Consider the following 19,507-nt stretch of genomic DNA (forward strand, 5'->3'; position numbering starts at 1 on the left):
TTTTCCCATACTTTTATCTATAACAGTTATATTAACTTTAACCCGAAATAATATTACAAAAGCATAGATGAATTACAAAAGTTATTCAGTTAGAAACAATTGTGTGTAAAATGTGGATGAAAATCAGTGAAATGTATAATACCATAATTTCCTTTACAAAAAAAAAAAAAAGACGACAAATTAAAAGCTGGAGCCATTTAAAGTAAAGGTTTATTTATTGAAAATCCTTCAAACAGAAACAGAAAGCTTGGAGTGCTGAATTCGATTTACAGAACTGTATAGTAATATTATTATTAACAAATACCTGGTTTTGTTGGGGTTTCTTTTGTAGATACAGGCAAAATGCAAAAATGCAAAATACAAACAAAAAACAGAACAAAATCTTACTTTATTCATGACTAAAGTATTCAATTTGAATTTTACATGACAAGTGGTTATATTATTTCTGTGTCAAATATATTACTATCCTAAAACTCTTGGAATATTTAACATGTAAAGGTTTTTTTAAGGTCAAAATCTAATGAAAAGAGAATTATAGTAAAGTAAAGTGTATTGCCAAAAGTATTCGCCCTCTCAGGATGCCCCACAGATGCTCAATGAATAGAATGCAGCAACTGTGCATTTGTGTCCAGTGGTGAAATTTCACTACTCACTAATAAATATTCCACAGCCAACTGTCAGTGATATTATAACAAAGCAATGCAAATATATCTAAACGTAATGCAGGCCAGTGAACACTTTTGGCAATATAGTTAGGTTGTAAAAACAGAAACAAAGCGCTAATATCGAATCTAAAAAGCATGTCGAAAAAAACAAGAACATAAAATAAAGTCAGAAAATTAAAGAAAATTAAAAACAATATGTAGGACAGAATCATACAAATGCCCATCACAATAAAAAATCACACAGTGCCTTTCTGTACGATCTACACTGCTACGACTTTCCTGATTTTTGTTTCATTTATTTAATCATAATAATCAGCGCTTGAATTCACAACTGCGGGAAAAAGAAGCGGTTAACAGCCGAAAAACACGCGTTAGGGTTATTACGGTTATATCGTGATTATGATTACTGTGTGTGAATACAGATAATATATGTACAACATTATGGGAAACACTGTTCCCGATAACTTCATCCACCCTACAGTGAAATATGAGGGGCACTGCCCTCGATATCAACACGCTGGTAGGCAAAAACTACCATCTTCTTCTTCACATTATGGAAGACGCTGCTCCCGATAATGTTTATTAGGATCAGGAAGGATAAAAACTGCCCCAAAAGTGAGACGCCAGAGAACGGTCCTGCAGAACATGATTTAATGCTGGTATTTTACATATCTGAAGGATTTTACACTTCACTGCTGAAACTGAGCAGTGAACGCTGCACATACTGTGGGTGTAAACAGCATGGAGCAGCAGAGACAGCGTTTGCTCATAGCTGTGGTAACTAATTGCTCTGTATTGCTTTTTTTATTTTATCTTTATCTCATTAATGACTTTATTACTGCACTACTTTACCTGTCAGACTAACTCTAATTCTCTTCTTTACTGCTGAAACTGAACAGACTTAGTCCTTAATCATGTTAATCAGAGCTAAAGGCTAAAGCTATTGCCATGTGGGTCAGCCAAACGCAACTCTGCTAGCTATAATAGTGGCTGCGAGCAGTGAACGCTGCACAGACTGTGCATGGAGCAGCAGAAACAGCGTTTGTTCATAGCTGTGGTAACTAATTAGCTTTCTCTGGCTAATATATCTGCGCCTTATCATCAGTTTAGCTTAGTCGGATCGAGACCAGATCAAGTTCAGACCTTAAGCTGATGTTAATCTGAGCTAAAGGCTAAAGCTGTTGCCATGTAGGTCAGCCAGACGTGACTCTTCCTGCACCAGAGTGTTTGAACTGCTAGCTATAAGAGTGGCTGCAAGCAGTGAACGCTGCACATACCCTGCATGTAAACAGCATGGAGCAGCAGAGACAGAGTTTGTTCATAGCTGTGGTAACTAATTAGCATTTTCTGCTCAGTCCAATCATGTTGAGCTGTTGCCATGTGGGTCAGCCAGACGTGACTCTTCCTGTAGTAGTAGTTTCCTCCATTTAAAGGAATAATCTAAAGCTAAATTAGAGCTAAATTAGAATTTTTGTTTGAGTGTTTGAACTGCTAGCTATAATAGTGTCTGCGAGCAGTGAAAACCGGTTGTTTTCACTGCTGAAATGGAGACTTAGTCCAACCATGTTAATCTGAGCTAAAGGCTAAAGCTGTTGCCATGTGGGTCAGCCAGACGTGACTCTTCCTGTACCAGTTTACTCCATTTAAAGGAATAATTTAAACCTAGGAGACTAGGAGAATTGTGTTTGAATTGCTAGCTATAGTAGTGGTTGTGAGCAGTGAACGCTGCACATACTGTGCGTGTAAACAGCATGGAGCAGCAGAGACAGCGTTTGTTCATAGCTGTGGTAACTAATTAGCGTTTTCTGGCTAATATTTCAGATTAAACTCCAACAGTTTAGCTCAAATTAAAGGATTATATTTGATAGCTGGGTCGGATCGGGACCGGATCAAGTTCAGACCAGACCACCTAAAGGCTAAAGCTGTTGCCATATGGGTCAGCCAGACGTCTTCCTGTAGCAGTTTTCTCCAATTTCCAACAGTCTTCTGAAGATGTTTGTGCACAGGATATTTTTTTGCTAGCATGATAGCAGCTAAAAAATCCCTTGTTTGTAAGATTTTGTTCATATATTAGCAATAACTGTTTCATCTAAAGGCTAAGTACCCTTAAAACGAAGCTATTTAGACCAGCCAAACTGTGTAAATTAAAATTTTCCCCCTCAGAAATATTAAAATACAGCACTAAACCATGCTAAAGTGACCGTCTCTGGCTTTTGGAGGCAGTTCCATCTCCATAGCAGATGCTGCTTTGTCATTTCGACAGTATAACTGTCATAATTATGGAAGGCACTGCTTCCGATAATTATACATATCTTAAAAAAGGCGGTACAAAACGCTATTTATAGTGAACCCTGTCACTGATAAATAAATACAAAACAATAAATATAGATTTCAGTGCCACGTTTTGCTTTTTCCAAGCCTCTGGGTTAGCCAGTCATTGGATGGTCCAGTTTGTTTCAGTGTGGAGCCAAATGAACAACCTTTCATTCGTATTAATATTAAAACAAAAAGAGGCTTTGTGCTGTTTTTGGGTGAACTTTAACAGCACTGAACTCTACCGTCAGGAGCTCCAGAGACAGCAGATGATTGGAAACGACTGTCCTCATGGTCCTCCAGCTTCTACATTCAAAAAGGATCCAAAGGCACCTTGCTAAAGGTTCTTCATATATAAAGGCATCTGGACCAATATCTCAAATAAGGTAACAAAAATACGTTGAATTTCCCAATAGTAACATCAATACTGAACATACAGGTGCATCTAAATAAAAAATAAAAAAATAAAAAAAAAAAGTTCCTTTATTTCAGTAATTCAGTTCAAAATGTGAAACTCATATATTATATAGATGTATTAAACACAGAGTGATCTATTTTAAGCATTTATTTATTTTATTGTTGATTTTTTTTTATGGCTTACAGCCAATGAAAACCCAAATATCAGTATCTAATCATAAAATTAGAATATTATATAAAAGACAAATTGGTACTTTTTGCAGTGTAGGCCGTGCGCCAAATACTGCTGGAAAATGAAATCTGCATCTTTATAAATGTTAAAGTCAGTAAAAATCAAGGGAGCAGAGTCTGGAGGAAGAGTGGAGAGACACACACCATCCAAGTTGCTTGAGGTCTAGTGTGAAGTTTCCACCAATCAGTGATGGAGATTTTTCATTTTCCAGCAGGACTCTGCACACTGCCCACATTCCCAAAAGTACCAATTAGTCTTATTATTTTTTGGGGGGTTTTCATTGGCTAAAATCTAGAATAATAATCAACAATAAAATAAATTAACAATTAAAATAGATCACTCTGTGTGTAATACATCTATATATTATATATGAGTTTCACATTTTTTAACTGAATTACTGAATTAAAGTAACTTTTGAATTATCTTCTATTTTTTTTTCTTTTTTTTTTAGATGCACCCGTATTTCCTAATTCTTCTTTTTTTTTCTTGCATAGGTTATGGAAAATACTGTGTGAGGTAATATACTGTATTTCAGTTGGAACTAAATGTTCGGTAAGTACCAGTGTGAAAAATGTAACAGGGATTTCTCATTTCTTCAGAGAGATAGCACTTAAAAAATGAATGATAAATTCTCCTTTTTTTTAAATGTGTTTTTATGGCTTTATCATGTTTTATCATTCAAGTGTGACTTTAGTTTTTAGCTTATGGCAGGCAATACTGTACTGTATTTCAAATCCAAAAGATGATTTATTTATTATCTAAGTAGAGCTGGACATATGTATATATATTTAATATTTTTTTTAATCGTGTATTGCGATACATTTTCTAATCGTATTGATTCGTATTAAGCATACCGAGAATAACCTCAGTACTTAAAGAACACTAAACCCACTTTGCTTTTTATTATAGAGAGTGTACTAAAAAATCCTGTTTTATTGATTAATTGATTGTGTAGCAAAAAAAATAAAAATAAAAAATATTTTTAGTGTTAGTAGAATCTGCCACGAGTTTAAATCTTTTATCAATGTCAGAATTGTATTGTATCGACTGAAATAAAAAAATATAGCTTTTTAAACCCATTTCTTCCATTTAATATAGAGTATGGGTGAGCAATATGATGCAATATGATGATATTTTATATTGTAATATACAGCTCTGGATTATTAGTCATTTGGAGCATTTATTTGCAGAAAATTAGAAATTTTCTTTTCTTTTTTTTTTTTTTTTTTTAGAATTTTCAAACCTCAAATAATCAAAGTTTTAAAAGTTCAGAAATCAATATTAGGTGGAATAACCCTAGTTTTTAATCACAGTTTTCATGCATCTTGGCATCATGTTCTCCTCCACCAGTCTTACACACTGCTTTTGGATAACTTTATGCTGCTTTACTCCTGGTGCAGAAATTCAGACAGCAGTTCAGTTTGGTGGTTTGATGGTTTGTGATCATCCATCTTCCTCTTGATTATATTCCAGTGTTTTTTTTTCTTTTCAATTTGGTTAAATCGAAAAAAAATCTTTTTTTTTTTGCAGAGCTGTATAATTTTAATATTCTTAGCATATTGTGGATTTTTTTTAGCACTTTAAGAGCTCTGACATGCTGCATATTTCAATACAATTGAAATATAAGTGTATACGTGAATTGTATTGGGTTATTACTCCTGTTTAATTGGATTCAAACGCAATTTTGAATCAAAACCACTGTATTTTTAGGAATCTAAAGCTATAATTTTGTGTCATTTTGTGCTGTATCACCATATACATTTTGTGATACAGCATTTCTACCAAATTGCACACCCCTACTTTATAGTAGCATCAATAGCTTTAATAGCTCTATAAACCACTTAAATTATTAAATATCTTAGGTTTTATTTTGAAACACAGAACAGTACAGCTTCAAGGCATTCTTCTAATGTACCTGTGCACACCTGAGGAGTGAAACCTATTATTATTTTAAGGGACGTTGTTTTTCACAATCGAGGCACAGGCCTAAATCTCGTTGTCCATCTCCCACACGCTTCCTGCCAGTGCGTTGGCACAGCTCTGGATGGTCCAGGTGGTCAGAGCGAACTGGTTCTTCAGCAGGTCGAGGTCGGCGCTGGCCGAGCCCTCCTTTATGGCGGTCAGGTGAGCCCTTAACCCCCCCAGAGTGTGAGATCCAGAGCCCAGCAGTATGTGTCTGAACGGACTGATCTGTGGAGACACGTATGGAGACAGAAGGTCCCTCTCCACCTGTAGATACAGAGAAAATTAAACATAAGGGAATAATGAGAATGATTTAATATAATATTACATAGTTTTAGGTGCAATTCTCTTATACTGGCTACTGTATATTCAACAAGCCATCACTGGAGAAAAAAATAAATACTTAATTGTACTTAAAACATATTAAGAAATGTCTAAATATACTGTAAATATATTTAAAATATATTAAAAGTACATTAATATTATGCTTTCATCAAATGTTTAATGGAGTAAACTTTGATCTTACTTTTTAAAAAGTACAATATAGTGCATTTTAAAAAATAGACTACTATGAATTTCACATTTAGCTTAATATAATTCATAAATACTTATATCCAAATATACTTTTGTACATTTTTAGCAAAGTGTGTTAGAAACAGCTGTTACAGTTACAGTTCACTTAAAGTACAATATATCATGTTACTTTTGAGAAAGTAAATTAAATTACTACTATTAATTTAAAAAAAGTTAAATTGCAGTACAGTATATATTAAAATATATATTTTTATACCCAATGAAATGTACTAGAAGTGTGCTACCTACAAAAGACAAGAACAAGAAGCATATATATATATATATACACATACACACACACATATATATACACACATATATACATATACACACATATATACACATATATATACACACATATATATACACACACACACATACATACATATATATATATATATATATATATATATATATATATATATATATATATATATATATATATATATATATATATATATATATATATATTTGTATTTTAATGTAAATAGATTACATATATTTGACATTAAGTCTTAGTGCAATAATATATAATAGTATACCTGGTGTATAATATAATAGTGATACAGTTGTAATACTCATTATTAAATATATTATAATTTTACTGTAAGCATATTTAAAATATATATGTGGTTACATACATGTAGTATATTTAAAATAGTTCCATTTTAGTACAGTTAAGAACACTTAGCACAATTTAAGTAAGACTTTTGTACTATTTTTTAATACACTAGTGTGTACACTGTAATGGTAATAGTAATGATTGTTACCGGCAGCATCTGGCCACAATCGTCCATGTGAACAGACGGTTATCTCTACATTCAATGCAATAGACCCCGCCCCCCCATATCCCACAGGTCAATGCAGTGATCTCAAGCTTCCATACTAAATGGCAAAAGTCATGGGACAGCGTTTTCTTTAAATACTAAGCAAATTCTGATTTACCCCCATGATTTGGTTGTTGATGATGCGACACTGCTCAAAGTCCCCCAGGTCGCTGTTCTGGATGTTGCTGGTGAGTTTTCTGGAGGCGCGACTGTACGATCCCAAAGCCGACATCAGCCACTGCATTTTCAGGGTCTTTGGAACGCGGCCAGACTAAAATAAAACCAAAAACAACAGAAAAAGTAACTAAAATGAACTAAGCTATATGTCTTTCTCAGTATACACAAGCATTAGTAAGCCATTAGACATTATGGCTATTCGGCCATGTTGGGCTTCATAATAAAAGTCCCATGTTAGCCAAAATTATGCATACTAAAAACAATAAAGAACCAGATCCAGTTTATTTTATTTTATTTGAACTGGTAAAATATCTAAATTCAAAATAAAAAGGTCTCATTCCACTAAAATCCACACATGAAACTCTTCCTCAGCCTCCATTATCTGTAGCAGTTAGCAAAAGAAAATATTCCAAAAAACGAGTTGATCAGGAAAAGCACTGTGTCCACATCAACCCGTGAATTAATATTAAGTATTCATGGCCCCGCCCACTTTGGCTCGAGACTGCCCACAGGCAGAGCTGAAGCCGGGAAGCGATGCAGTCTCATCATATAGGAGGAGCTAAATAACAGCGCTAGGAACAGCATGCAGTTCATTTCTGTGTTATTTGTGCGAATAACACATCAGTGTTTTTATGCTTTACCCAGTAATTCAAAGCTAGGAAACAAATGGTTAGAATTAGTCTATGAAGGAACAACACCACCAGCCAAGTACAATTGAGATAGGTAGGTGTATATATTTAAAACAGTTCTGTTAACACTAGTTAAAAATACAGTAAAAATCCACCCTGGGGTATTGTTTGTTTGTTCCAACTGCCTGGGCGGCTCTGTTGCGGCTCAGCCAACTAAACCCTGGGGTGGATATTTTTTAAACTTTCTGGACCTGGACTACTCACCTCTGTGTGTGAGTAACTATAGGTTTTAATAGGATCTCCGGTGGATTTGCCGTTATTTTACAGAGACTCTAAGACTATAGGTCAGTGGCTAAACTGCACTTAGCATTTGACATTGAAAAGACTGTTGTTGGTGTAAAAATGTCTATTTTAAAATGTTTCTAACTGTTGTCCATCTCGCTGCCTCCTGGTGTCGCAGTGCTGTTAGCCAATCAGAGTTTGATATGTTTGCATGTATGAATATTCATGAGCAAGAGCTGAAATCCTATCGTTTCTCCTCGTCCAATTCTCCACCGGACTAAACCAGTGTTAAACTGGATCACCGGAGCACTTTTTTTTTTTTTTTTCAATAAACTAAATCTAGCTCACATGGCATTCATTTATACTAGAGACACAACTAGACATTTTAAAATAAATGAAAAAACAAAGGTAAATGAAATCTCACCGCTTGCAGACCGATGACCTCTCGGTTGATCAGGGCCACGTTGCTGCGGAGGATGCTGGTGTATTTCTCCACGTTCAGTCTGATCAGGTGATCGTGGACCAGCCGAAGAGCCATCTGACCGGCTATCTCTCCTGCTGTTTTAACCAGCGCTGATAAGGAGTAAGATACTTTAATGTCCAGATTCTGCTTGGTGTCCAACATGGTGCCAAAGAAGGGATACTCTTTTTCCTGAGAGAGAGACAAAGTGAGAGACAGAGAGATAATAATTATATAATAATAATTTTATTTCTAATGTTTTCCCCTTTTCTACCCAATTTACACGGCCAATTACCCAACCCACTCACTAGGACTCACTAGGACTCCCCCTATCACTAGTGATGCCCCAACACACCAGGAGGGTGAAGACTAACACATGCTTTCTCTGATACACATGAAGTCAGCCACCACTACTTTTCAAGCTGCTGCTGATGCAGCATTGCTGAGTAGCATCACAGCGCTAACGCTATGAGGAAAGAGCACGGCTCGGTTTAGATACATCAGCTCACAGACACCCTGTGCTGTGGACATCACCAAAAGAGTGATGTGGGGAGAGAGCGCCATCTACCCACATGGAGGGAGCAGGGCCAAATTTTGCTTCCTCTAAGCACCGGCAGCTTGATGGCAAAGCTGCATGAGCGAGGGTTCGAACCTGCGACCTCCCGCTCATAGTAGCAGCGCTTTAGACCGCTGGACCACTCGGCGCCCGGCATACATACAGAAAATTTTCAATAATAGTAATCGGCGATCAATTAAACGTTTGGTAAAATAAATAAAACGGTAGAAAATAAAACAGCACTAGAACTCAGGGATATGATGTTAAATAGTTAATAGTGAAAGTAAGAGCTTTCCCACACACACACAATGTAAGGTTTGGTACCAAACAGCTGTGTAGCCTTAAGAAAAGCACTTATCAGTGAGAATAACCAGCAAAACACCTTCAAGTAACTAGGGATCGTAAAGATTAGAGCAATGGAGCAATGGAAGAAGGACATGTGAATATATATTTTTTTAAATACAATTTGAATTTGCCATAATTTACCACACAAGTTTACTACTATTAAATTATATATTATAAATAAAATACATAAATACATTTTACTTTATTTCCCATAGAAAAAAAAACATTTCCTAAAAAGTCTCTATTTCTAGTGTAAAAAAAAATACAATTATTTTTATAATTACAAAATTGACACAGACAATAGAAATCTGAGATGTTGATTATTACATTACTCTTTAATACTTACAGAAGTGAAGCGGATCGAGACTGACGGAATGCCGGTGAAAGCCTGGAACGGATAGGCAGTGTCTGATAACGTCATCGGCTCCATCCTGTTACAGAAAATCATTAATATTATTAATATCCTATAATACTGATGAGTTAGACCATCACAATAATTACATCATACAAATATCATTCAATAAATAGCCATTAACTTTAATACTGCCCATTATATTTTAATTTATAATAAGCCAGCATATTGACTTTGCTTAAAAAAAAAAAAAAAAAAAAAAAAAAAAAGTTTTTATGTTAATTAATAGGGGTGGGTGATATGGCTCTAAAATAATATCACGATATTTTAGGATATTTTTGCGAAAACAATTTTCTTGGATAGAATATACTTCTACAACAAAAAAAACAATACAGCAAAATGAACATAAATACGTTTTTTTATAGTACAGTAGAAACAAAACGATCTATAAACGTGTGTCTAATTCGTAATTCGTAAACTTATCAAGACTAAAATAATAATAACTGTAACAAAGTAAAATAATTAACCAAAACCGTAATGCAACAAAAATAATTTACCACAAACCCCCCCAACACTTGTGTCTCATTTGTTGCCCACCCTCTCATTACCTTCCCCAGGTGTTGCTTGTCTGTCCCTGTGTATATATTGCCTTATATATTGTTGAGGCTAATATAAGGTGTGTTTTTTATTTTTTTATTATTTTTTTTTTTTACAGGCTAACCATCTTGGAAGGCTTGGATGCAACCCTGTAACAGATGCATGAGTGAAAAACGCTCCCTACCCTTCAAACTTCTCAAACTGGCAGCCCAAGTAACTAGTCTGCTTTTTCTATTTAATATTACAACTTTGTTCTCCTAATATTACGACTTTAATATCGTAATATCATGACTTTATTCTCAAACTTTTACAGCGTGCTGGCGTACTCTGTATCGCTTTCGTCTCCAGGCAAATTCTCATTAGAGCTTGTGCTGTCCTCTTCACCATGCAGGTTATAAATGTTACTAACTGATAGTAATCACAGCAGCCCTGCAACAGATCATGAGGGGAAAATGCTTTTTTCCCTCCGAGCTTCTTAAACAGCAAGCCCAAGATATTAATCTACTTTTCCCTTTTAATATTACGCCTTCACTCTTACAATAGACTTTAATCTTGCGACTTTTCCTGGTGGACTACTGTATTTTTTTTTAAACTAGCCATGTCACAGCTCTGTTTGAGGTACGTAACTTTATTTGTGTACATAAACTATTTATAATTTATAATCCTATATATATATTTTTGTTTTCCTTTTAACCTTCATCTCTCACTAATACACACACAGGACCTGACAAAAGCTGCAAGACACAGAGAGCTAAGGACAAAAAAAAAACACATAGACAGAGAAAAAAAGGACAAAAGCGTGACAAAAAGGTAATTTTGACGTATCTTCTAATTGAGACATATATTCAGCTTTATGGAATGTGTTTTAATTTTTTTTTTTTTTGGAGTTTATTATAAAAAAACACATACACAGCAGATTCCCAGTTGCTTCCAGCCACCTGAGAATACAAAGTCCTGCTGGAATCACTGGGTGAAGAAACCTGCAGAACCAAAAAACAGAGAATTAGTTCATTTTTAATCCATTACAGAAGCCAAATTTACACAGTAAAAATCTGCACACGTATTCTATAGACTAAATTCTCACCTCTTTTAGTGTGCTCTGAATCACGTCGTACATCAGGGGACTCGCACTGGCCTTAAAAGTGGGACCTGTGCAGAATATTACAGGTTAAAAATTGCTGTTTTATATACAGTTCTAGAAAAAAAAAATAAGAGAGCACTTAAAAATGATGAGTTTCTTTGATTTTATCAAATTGAAATCCTCTGGAATATAATCAAGAAGAAGATGGATGATCAGAAGCCATCAAACCACCAAGCTAAACTGCTTGAATTTATCCAAAAGCAGTGTGTAAGACTGGTGGAGGAAAACATGATGCCAAGATGCATGAAAACTTAAAGTGATTAAAAACAGGGTTATTCCACCTAATATTGATTATTTCTGAACTCTTAAAACTTTATGAATATGAACTTGTTTTCTTTGCATTATTTGAGGTCTAAAAGCTCTGCATCTTTTTTTGTTATTTCAGCCATTTCTCATTTTCTGCAAATAAATGCTCTATAATAAATAAATAACAATGTTATTATTTGTCATTTGGGAGAAATGTTGTCTGTAGTTTATAGAATAAAACAACACTGTTCATTTTACTCAAACATAAACCTATAAATAGCAAAATCAGAGAAACTGATTCAACTGAAGTGGTAAAAGCAAGTTTTTGCCTTAAATAAATGTACACAACTTTATACAACTGTATGTAGCTTTATTTTAGGTAATTAAATAAATACTAATAATACTAATTTAACTAATTAGTCAATTTTGTGTGAGTACATACCCGTAACGACTCCATCAAGGCTGATGTAGGAAAATGCTTTCATGTTCAGGGAAGACAGATAACCCTGTAAATGCAAAAAAAAAAGACTTAATTCTATATTTATCCACAATATTTTGCGTGATATTGGGTCTTCCTGTGGAGCAGCATACCACTGATACACAATGCAATAACTCTGGTAATTCTGATGATGAACTTATCCAATGCATCTTCCTTTTCTAGGGCGGCCCTGATGAGTGCCAGTTCTATCATTATAATTTTTTTAATGGGTTTTGCAGTGACTGCACTTAAAGACACTTTCAAAGTTCTTTAAATTCTTATGTTCAGATTGACCGACCTTCATTTTTTATTTACTTAGTCGAGTAGTTGTTGCTTCTCATAATCTGGATTCGAACATTACTGAAATATTCACTATTCACTGTATACCTGTAACTCTACCTCTTCACTACTTTACTTTAACTGATGCTCTCAAACACTTTATTAAGAGGCAAGTAATTCAAGTAATTAACTCTTGATGAGTTCAGCACAGCTGTTAACTGAAAGCCTGAATTCCAGGTGACTCTACCTCATAAAACTGACTGAGAAAATCCAGCAGAGAAACTGTCACACCTGGAAACTGTCTCTATCGAAGCAAGAGGTGCTACTTTTTGAAGAATGTAAAATATAGAACATATTCTTGTTTGTTTTTTTCTTCATAGTTTGGCCGATAATAGTAAGCTGTAGCTACTACAGAATACAGAATATAGTGCTCAAATATGTCAAATAGAAGCAAATAAAAGCACGTTCATACCTCCAGCCACTCGGTGGCGCCAACAGCTCCATATTCTCCAGCACTCCAGCTTGCGAACACTATACTCCTCCTGGGCTTAAATCCATCTTCAGGAGAAAAAAAAAAAAAAGAGAGAATAAGAATAATAATTGCAAATAAGAAAGTTTTTTTTTTATTTATTAACATTAAATTAACATGTCAAACGTACTGTATCTGCTGGCCTGCATTGCTGATATTACATGTAAATTACATTACAATTTTGTTCTTCATGGAATCATCATAAGTGGTGGCATCTCTGGCTCCGCCCAAAGATCTACTTTTGGCAAGAGAGTGACGAATACAGTTCTTCAGAAAAATAATTCTCTACAGAACAGAGACCCATTCTTTCACTCACGTTTGTAGAAGCAGTCTGCATGACTATCTGCTGCTTTTACACATCTGTGGCTATGAAAGAGTGATTGAAACACCTGAGTTTCGCTCACAGGTTTAGATGAGTGAGTGAATACTTTTGGCAATGTGGTAGTGCTGGGCGATTTTTACAATTAATTGGGATAATTTGAATTACAGTTTTAATGGGATTTTCAAAACTGAAGTAATCACACTTTTACATCTTTACCAACGTGCGCATATTTTTAAAAAATTCCACCCGAAAAAAGTTCCAGCACTTGTAACACAAACACCCAGTGATCTAAAGCATGCATTTTATATATATATATTTTGTTTTGTTTGTTTTGAGGGGCGAAAATTGGGGGCTCAGAGCGATCCAGTGGTCTAAAGTCCTGCCACTATAGCCACTATCAAGAGATCACTGGTTTGAATCCTGTTCATGCAGCTTGCCATCAGATGCCGGAGCCCTGAGAGAGCACAATTGGCCATGCTCTCTCTCTCTGGGTGGGTACAGTAGGTGGAGCTCTTTCCCCTCATCACTCATAGGGTGATGTTGATCAGCACAAGGCTGCGTCTGTGAGCTGATGTATCAGAACCGAGTCGCTGCGCTTTCCTCCGAGCGTTAGCGCTGTGATGCTACTCGGTAATGCTGCATCAGCAGCAGTTAAAAAAAGAGGCGGAGTCTGACTTCACTGATATGTATCGGAGGAGGCGTGTGCTAGTCTTTACCCTCCTTGTGTTAGGGTATTTCTAGTGACAGGGGGGAGTCCTAATGAATGGTTTGGGTAATTGGCCTTGTAAACTAGGGAGAAAATGGGATAAAAATGCTTTTTACTTTACTTTTTTGCACGATTGTTTTAGGCCATATTGCCCAGTACTACAATGTTGTGTATATGACTATATGATGGGTCATACCAAACCCTTAAAATCCTTAAAATAAGTCCATTTAAAGAAATAAAAAAATAATAAAACGTACTTTTGCTGATCATCTCGCTAATACTTCTGGCGATTTCAACCAGCAAACTGGTGCCGACTGTAGACTTGGCGTATCCAGGACCCCAGGCATCCCTCTGAGCACCAATCACCACATAACGATCTGCAGCAGATAAAGAGCGATTAGTACTAAACTAGGCGATGCTTCTAAAAAATATAATTTTAATATATATATATATATATATATATATATATATATATATATATATATATATATATATATATATATATATATATATATATATATATATATACAGTATATATTCCATACCTGCATCTACTAAACCTTTAATGACCCCGAACACATTGTGGATCTTCTTCTCAGTGAGGACATTATTCACCTCCACAGTCACCAGGTCATCATCTCCTCCAAGCTTATACTTCTGGAGCCCTCCGTTCCCCCAGCCACGAGGAGGATCACGACCCTCCATCATCCTGTTCAGAGAGGAGAAGATATTGCAGGTGGTTGCTCAGGTGTTGCTATCATATCTAAAGTTGTTGCTAAGTTGTAGTGAACCATTTACTAAGGTGTTCCTAGTAGTTGCTAACTGGTTGGTAGGCTTGTTTTTAATCATATCTAACATAATTACTAAGGTGTTGCAATGCTGTTGCTAGGTGGTTGCCCAGGTGTTGCTATCATATCTGAAGTTGTTGCTAAGCTGTTGCTAGGCATTTACTAAGGTGTTCCTGGTGGTTGCTAACTAGTTGGTATGCTTGTTTATATCATATCTAAAGTAATTGCTAAGGTGTTGCTATGCTGTTGCTAGGTAGTTGCCCAGGTGTTGCCATCATATCTAAAGTTGTTGCTAAGCTGTTGCTAGGCATTTACTTAGGTGTTCCTGGTGGTTGCTAACTAGTTGGTAGGCTTGTTTATATCATATCTATAGTAATTGCTAAAGTGTTGCAATGCTGTTGCTAGGTGGTTGCCCAGGTGTTGCCATCATATCTAAAGTTGTTGCTAAGCTGTTGCTAGGCATTTACTAAGGTGTTCCTGGTGGTTGCTAACTGGTTGGTAGGCTTGTTTTAATCATATCTAAAGTAATTGCTAAGGTGTTGCTATGCTGTTGCTAGGTGGTTGCCCAGGTGTTGCAAGGCAGTTGCTAAGGCATTTCAGGTAGTTGCTGAGGGAAACGTTTTATATTTTGTTGCAGGAATAATAATAAAAAAGTTAATAAATGTTGAACATGGTTGATAAGGTATTCCTAAGTGTTTCTAAGTGGTTGCTCAATTATTACTAAGCATTTGCTAAGGTATTCCAGGTGGTCAGTAGGGTGTTGTTAAATGGTTGCTAGGCAATTACTAACATATCTATAGTGGTTTCTAAGGTGTTCCTAGGCAGTTACTAAAGTATTCCATATGGTTGCGAAGATGTTGCTATCATATCTAAAGTTATTGCTAAGGTGTTACTAGTTATTTAATAAGGTATTCCAGGTGGTCAGTAGGGTGTTGTTAAATGGTTGCTAGGCAATTACTAACATATCTATAGTGGTTTCTACGATGTTCCTAAGTGGTTGCTAGACAGTGGTTTCTTAGGTGTTCATAGGCAGTTTCTAAGGTATTCCAGGTGGTTTCTTAGGTGCTGTTAAATGGTTGCTAGGCAGTTTTTTTTATCATATCTACAGAAATTGCTAAGGTGTTGCTAGGCAGTTGCTAAAGTATTGCTTAGAAATTGCCTAGCAACACCCATCATATCCAAAGTACCTGAGCCTAAGAGACCAGTAGGGTGTTGTTAGGCAGTGGTTGCTAGGCAGTTTCGATCATACTTAAAGTGGTTGCTAGGTGGTTGCCAAGTTGTTGCTGGGCAGTTGCCAAAGTATTCCAGGTGGTCAGTAGGGTTTTGTTATGTGGTTGCTTTGCAAATGCTATCATATCTAAAGTTGTTGCTAGGTAGTCCAGGTGATTGCTAAATTATTGCTAAGCAGTTGCTACGGTATACCAGGTGGTTGCTTAGGTGTTGTTGTTAGGGTGTTGTTAAATGGTTGCTAGGCAATTACTAACATATCTATAGTGGTTTCCAAGACGTTCCTAAGTGGTTGCTAGACAGTGGTTTCTTAGGTGTTCATAGGCAGTTTCTAAGGTATTCCAGGTGGTTTCTTAGTTGCTGTTAAATGGTTGTTAGGCAGTTTTTTTTATCATATCTAAAGTCATTGCTAAGGTGTTGCTGGGCAGTTGCTAAAGTATTGCTTAGAAATTGCCTAGCAACACCTATCATATCTAAAGTACCTGAGCCTAAGCAACCAGTAGGGTGTTGTTAAATGGTTGCTATAGGCAGTTGCTAACATATCTACAGTGGTTGGTAAGGTATTCCAGTTGGTTGCTTAGGTGCTGCTAAGTGGTTGCTAGGCAATTTCGATCATATTTAAAGTGGTTGCTAGGTGGTTGCCAAGTTGCTGCTAGGCAGTTGCCAAGGTATTCCAGGTGGTCAGTAGGGTTTTGTTAAATGGTTGCTTTGCAAATGCTATCCTCTCTAAAGTTGTTGCTAGGTATTCCAGGTGGTTGCTAAATTATTGCTAAGCAGTTGCTAAGGTATACCAGGTGGTTGCTTAGGTGTTGTTGTTAGGGTGTTGTTAAATGGTTGCTATAGGCAGTTGCTAACATATCTACAGTGGTTAGTAAAGTATTCCAGGTGGTTGCATAGGTGTTGCTAGGCAGTTTCTATCATATCTAAAGTAATTGCTAAGGTGACTGATAAGTGGTTGCAAGGTGGTTGCCAAGGTGTTGCTAGGCAGTAGCTAAGGTATTTCCGGGAGTTGCTAAGGGAAACGTTTTATATTTTGTTTTATATTGATGATAATAAGTAAACAGAAGAAGAAGAAGATTGTGAAGAATATTGATTTGGCTTTTCTAAGCAAAAGTAATAAATTATATAAATTAAATAAATTGAATATTAACGAAGATCTGGATCAGTGGCAGCAGAAGAAATGTATAATGTTAATAAATTAATATAATTACCCCATGATAGCTGCAGCTGTACTGGGCCGGATGGTCTGGGCGGGGATGGTGGGCAGGCCTGAGGACTGGGCTGGAGGAAACTGAGTGTTATTGAAGGATGGAAATCCTGGAGTGTAGGGATCTCCACAGCCCAGATGAACCTGAACAAAGAGAGACCAGAAACTGAATCTATAAGACATCTGAAGTATTAATCAATTAAATAAATTAATACTCAAATGATGCACATGTCCCAATACTCACATGTCCATACAGATCAGTTCCTTCCCCGATGGAGTAATCTGCAGGATCCGGGTAGATCAGCACAGCACTCGCATTCACAGCAGCTGCGTTAGCCACCTGAAATGAAAGGAAAAAAAAACAAAGATCAAAAGAATAATGAGATAAAACCTAATTTTATTGATTTAAACCCAAATAAAATGCTTAACATTAAAACTGTACCGACCTTTTCAGCAAAACTGATTTTTCCAGCTCTGACCAAAAGGACTTTCCCGTTAAAGTCGATGGTAAGATCTTGCAGGCGCCTCAAGTCATCCATTTGTCCATAATATGCGTACAAAAGCGTCCCCTGTGAAATTAAATCAAATCCATGTGGTTGCTTAGGTGTTGCTAAGTGGTTGCTAGGGAGTTGCTAACCTATTTAAAGTGGCTGCTAAGATTGCTAGTCTCCAGTAACTACAAAACAAAAGAAGCCAGCCTCAGACACCTCTGACTAATCAACTACACTTGTGGCTGATCAGTTCCTAGGCAGTGGCTAAGGTATTCCAGGTGGTTGCTTAGGTGTTGCTAAGTGGTTGCTAGGATTTTTCTATCATATTTTAAGTGGCTGCCAAACTATTGCTAGACTCCAGTAGCTACAAAACAAAAGAAGCCAGCTTCAGACACCTCTGACTGATCAACTAGACTTGTAGCTTTTATGTTGCTAGGCAGTTGCTAAGGTATTCCATGTGGTTGCTTAGGAGTTGCTAAGTGGTTGCTAGGGAGTTGCTAACCTATTTAAAGTGGCAGTTAAGGTATTGATAGTCTCCAGTAATTGCAAAACAAAAGAAGCCAGCTTTATACACCTCTAACTGATCCACTACATTTGTAGCTGATGTGTTCCTAGGCAGTTGCTAAGGTATTCCAGGTGGTTGCTAGGCAGATTCTATAATATCTTAAGTAATTGCTAAAGTGTTACTAAGTGGTTTTTAGGTGTTGGCAACTGCCTAGCAACTCCTTGGCAAAGTATTTCAGGTGGTTGGTATGGTGTTGCTAAATGGTTGCTAGGCAGTTGCTAACCTATTTAAAGTGGCTGCTAAGGTATTGCTATTCTCCAGTAGCTACAAAACTTCAGACACCTCTGACTGATCAACTACATTTATAGTTGATCTGTTGCTAGGCAGTTGCTTAGATATTCCAAGTGGTTGCTTAGGTGTTGCTAAGTGGTTGCTAGGGAGTTGCTAACATATTTGAAATGGCTGCTAAGGTATTGCTAGTCTCCAGTAGCTACAAAATAAAAGAAGCCAGCTTCAGACACTGATCAACTACAATTGTAGGTGGTTGCTTAGGTGTTGCTAAGTGGTTGCTAGAACATTTTGATCATATCTAAAGTAATTGCTAAATTGTTACTAAATGGTTGCTAGGTGTTTGGCTGCCACGCAGTTGCTAAGTAATCCAGGTGGTTGCTAAGGTATTGCTAGACTCCAGTAGCTACAAAACAGAAGAAGCCAGCTTCAGACACCTCTGACTGCTCCACTTTATTTGATGTAATGGGGAAAAAGAATAATTTTATAAAATAAATAATAAAAAAAAACTGCTGCTTTAAATACGAACCTGTACTGATCCAGTTCCGCTGTAAGATAAGAAGCCGGACTCAGAGAAAGACTGATCACGGAAAGTGATTTTGTTGGAGCCGCTGGACGGAGGATCCTGGACTCTGACGAAGTGCTCATCAGTCCAGGGGTTCATATTATAATCCCTGAATTTCCTCATCAGCTTATTCGCAAGAGCCTCGTCTCCTGCAGAGCCGGCCTGATGATCAGCGATGGAGAACTCACTGAGAAAGAGAGAGAGAGAGAGAGAGAGAGAGAGAGAGGGATGGAGAGAGGAGGAGGTATGGAGATGAAGAGAGAGAGACAAAGACAGAGCGAGAGCACGAGAGAGAGATTGAGAGAGAGAGACAGAGAAAAAGCGAGAGCGAGAGAGAGGAAGAGAGAG

At 36.5% G+C, this 19,507-nt stretch overlaps 1 protein-coding gene across 1 annotated transcript in view; it reads right to left on the bottom strand.

Annotated features, from left to right (window-relative positions):
- Positions 1-196: 196 nt before the first annotated feature.
- tfr1a (transferrin receptor 1a) overlaps positions 197-19,507 on the bottom strand; it is a 36,270-nt gene continuing 16,959 nt past the window's right edge. The window contains exons 5-18 of the mRNA XM_022678668.2: positions 19,124-19,346; positions 17,757-17,879; positions 17,555-17,650; positions 17,315-17,454; positions 14,634-14,797; positions 14,346-14,465; positions 13,004-13,089; positions 12,217-12,280; positions 11,472-11,536; positions 11,297-11,367; positions 9,785-9,869; positions 8,502-8,729; positions 7,108-7,260; positions 197-5,856 (exon numbers count right to left, since the gene is read on the bottom strand). Coding sequence (XP_022534389.2) covers positions 5,614-5,856; positions 7,108-7,260; positions 8,502-8,729; positions 9,785-9,869; positions 11,297-11,367; positions 11,472-11,536; positions 12,217-12,280; positions 13,004-13,089; positions 14,346-14,465; positions 14,634-14,797; positions 17,315-17,454; positions 17,555-17,650; positions 17,757-17,879; positions 19,124-19,346 — 1,861 coding nt within the window. The 3' untranslated portion in view covers positions 197-5,613. The remainder of the gene's footprint in view (positions 5,857-7,107; positions 7,261-8,501; positions 8,730-9,784; positions 9,870-11,296; positions 11,368-11,471; positions 11,537-12,216; positions 12,281-13,003; positions 13,090-14,345; positions 14,466-14,633; positions 14,798-17,314; positions 17,455-17,554; positions 17,651-17,756; positions 17,880-19,123; positions 19,347-19,507) is intronic.

This window comes from Astyanax mexicanus, chromosome 4, assembly GCF_023375975.1.
Source record: "Astyanax mexicanus isolate ESR-SI-001 chromosome 4, AstMex3_surface, whole genome shotgun sequence".
NCBI lineage: Eukaryota > Metazoa > Chordata > Actinopteri > Characiformes > Acestrorhamphidae > Astyanax > Astyanax mexicanus.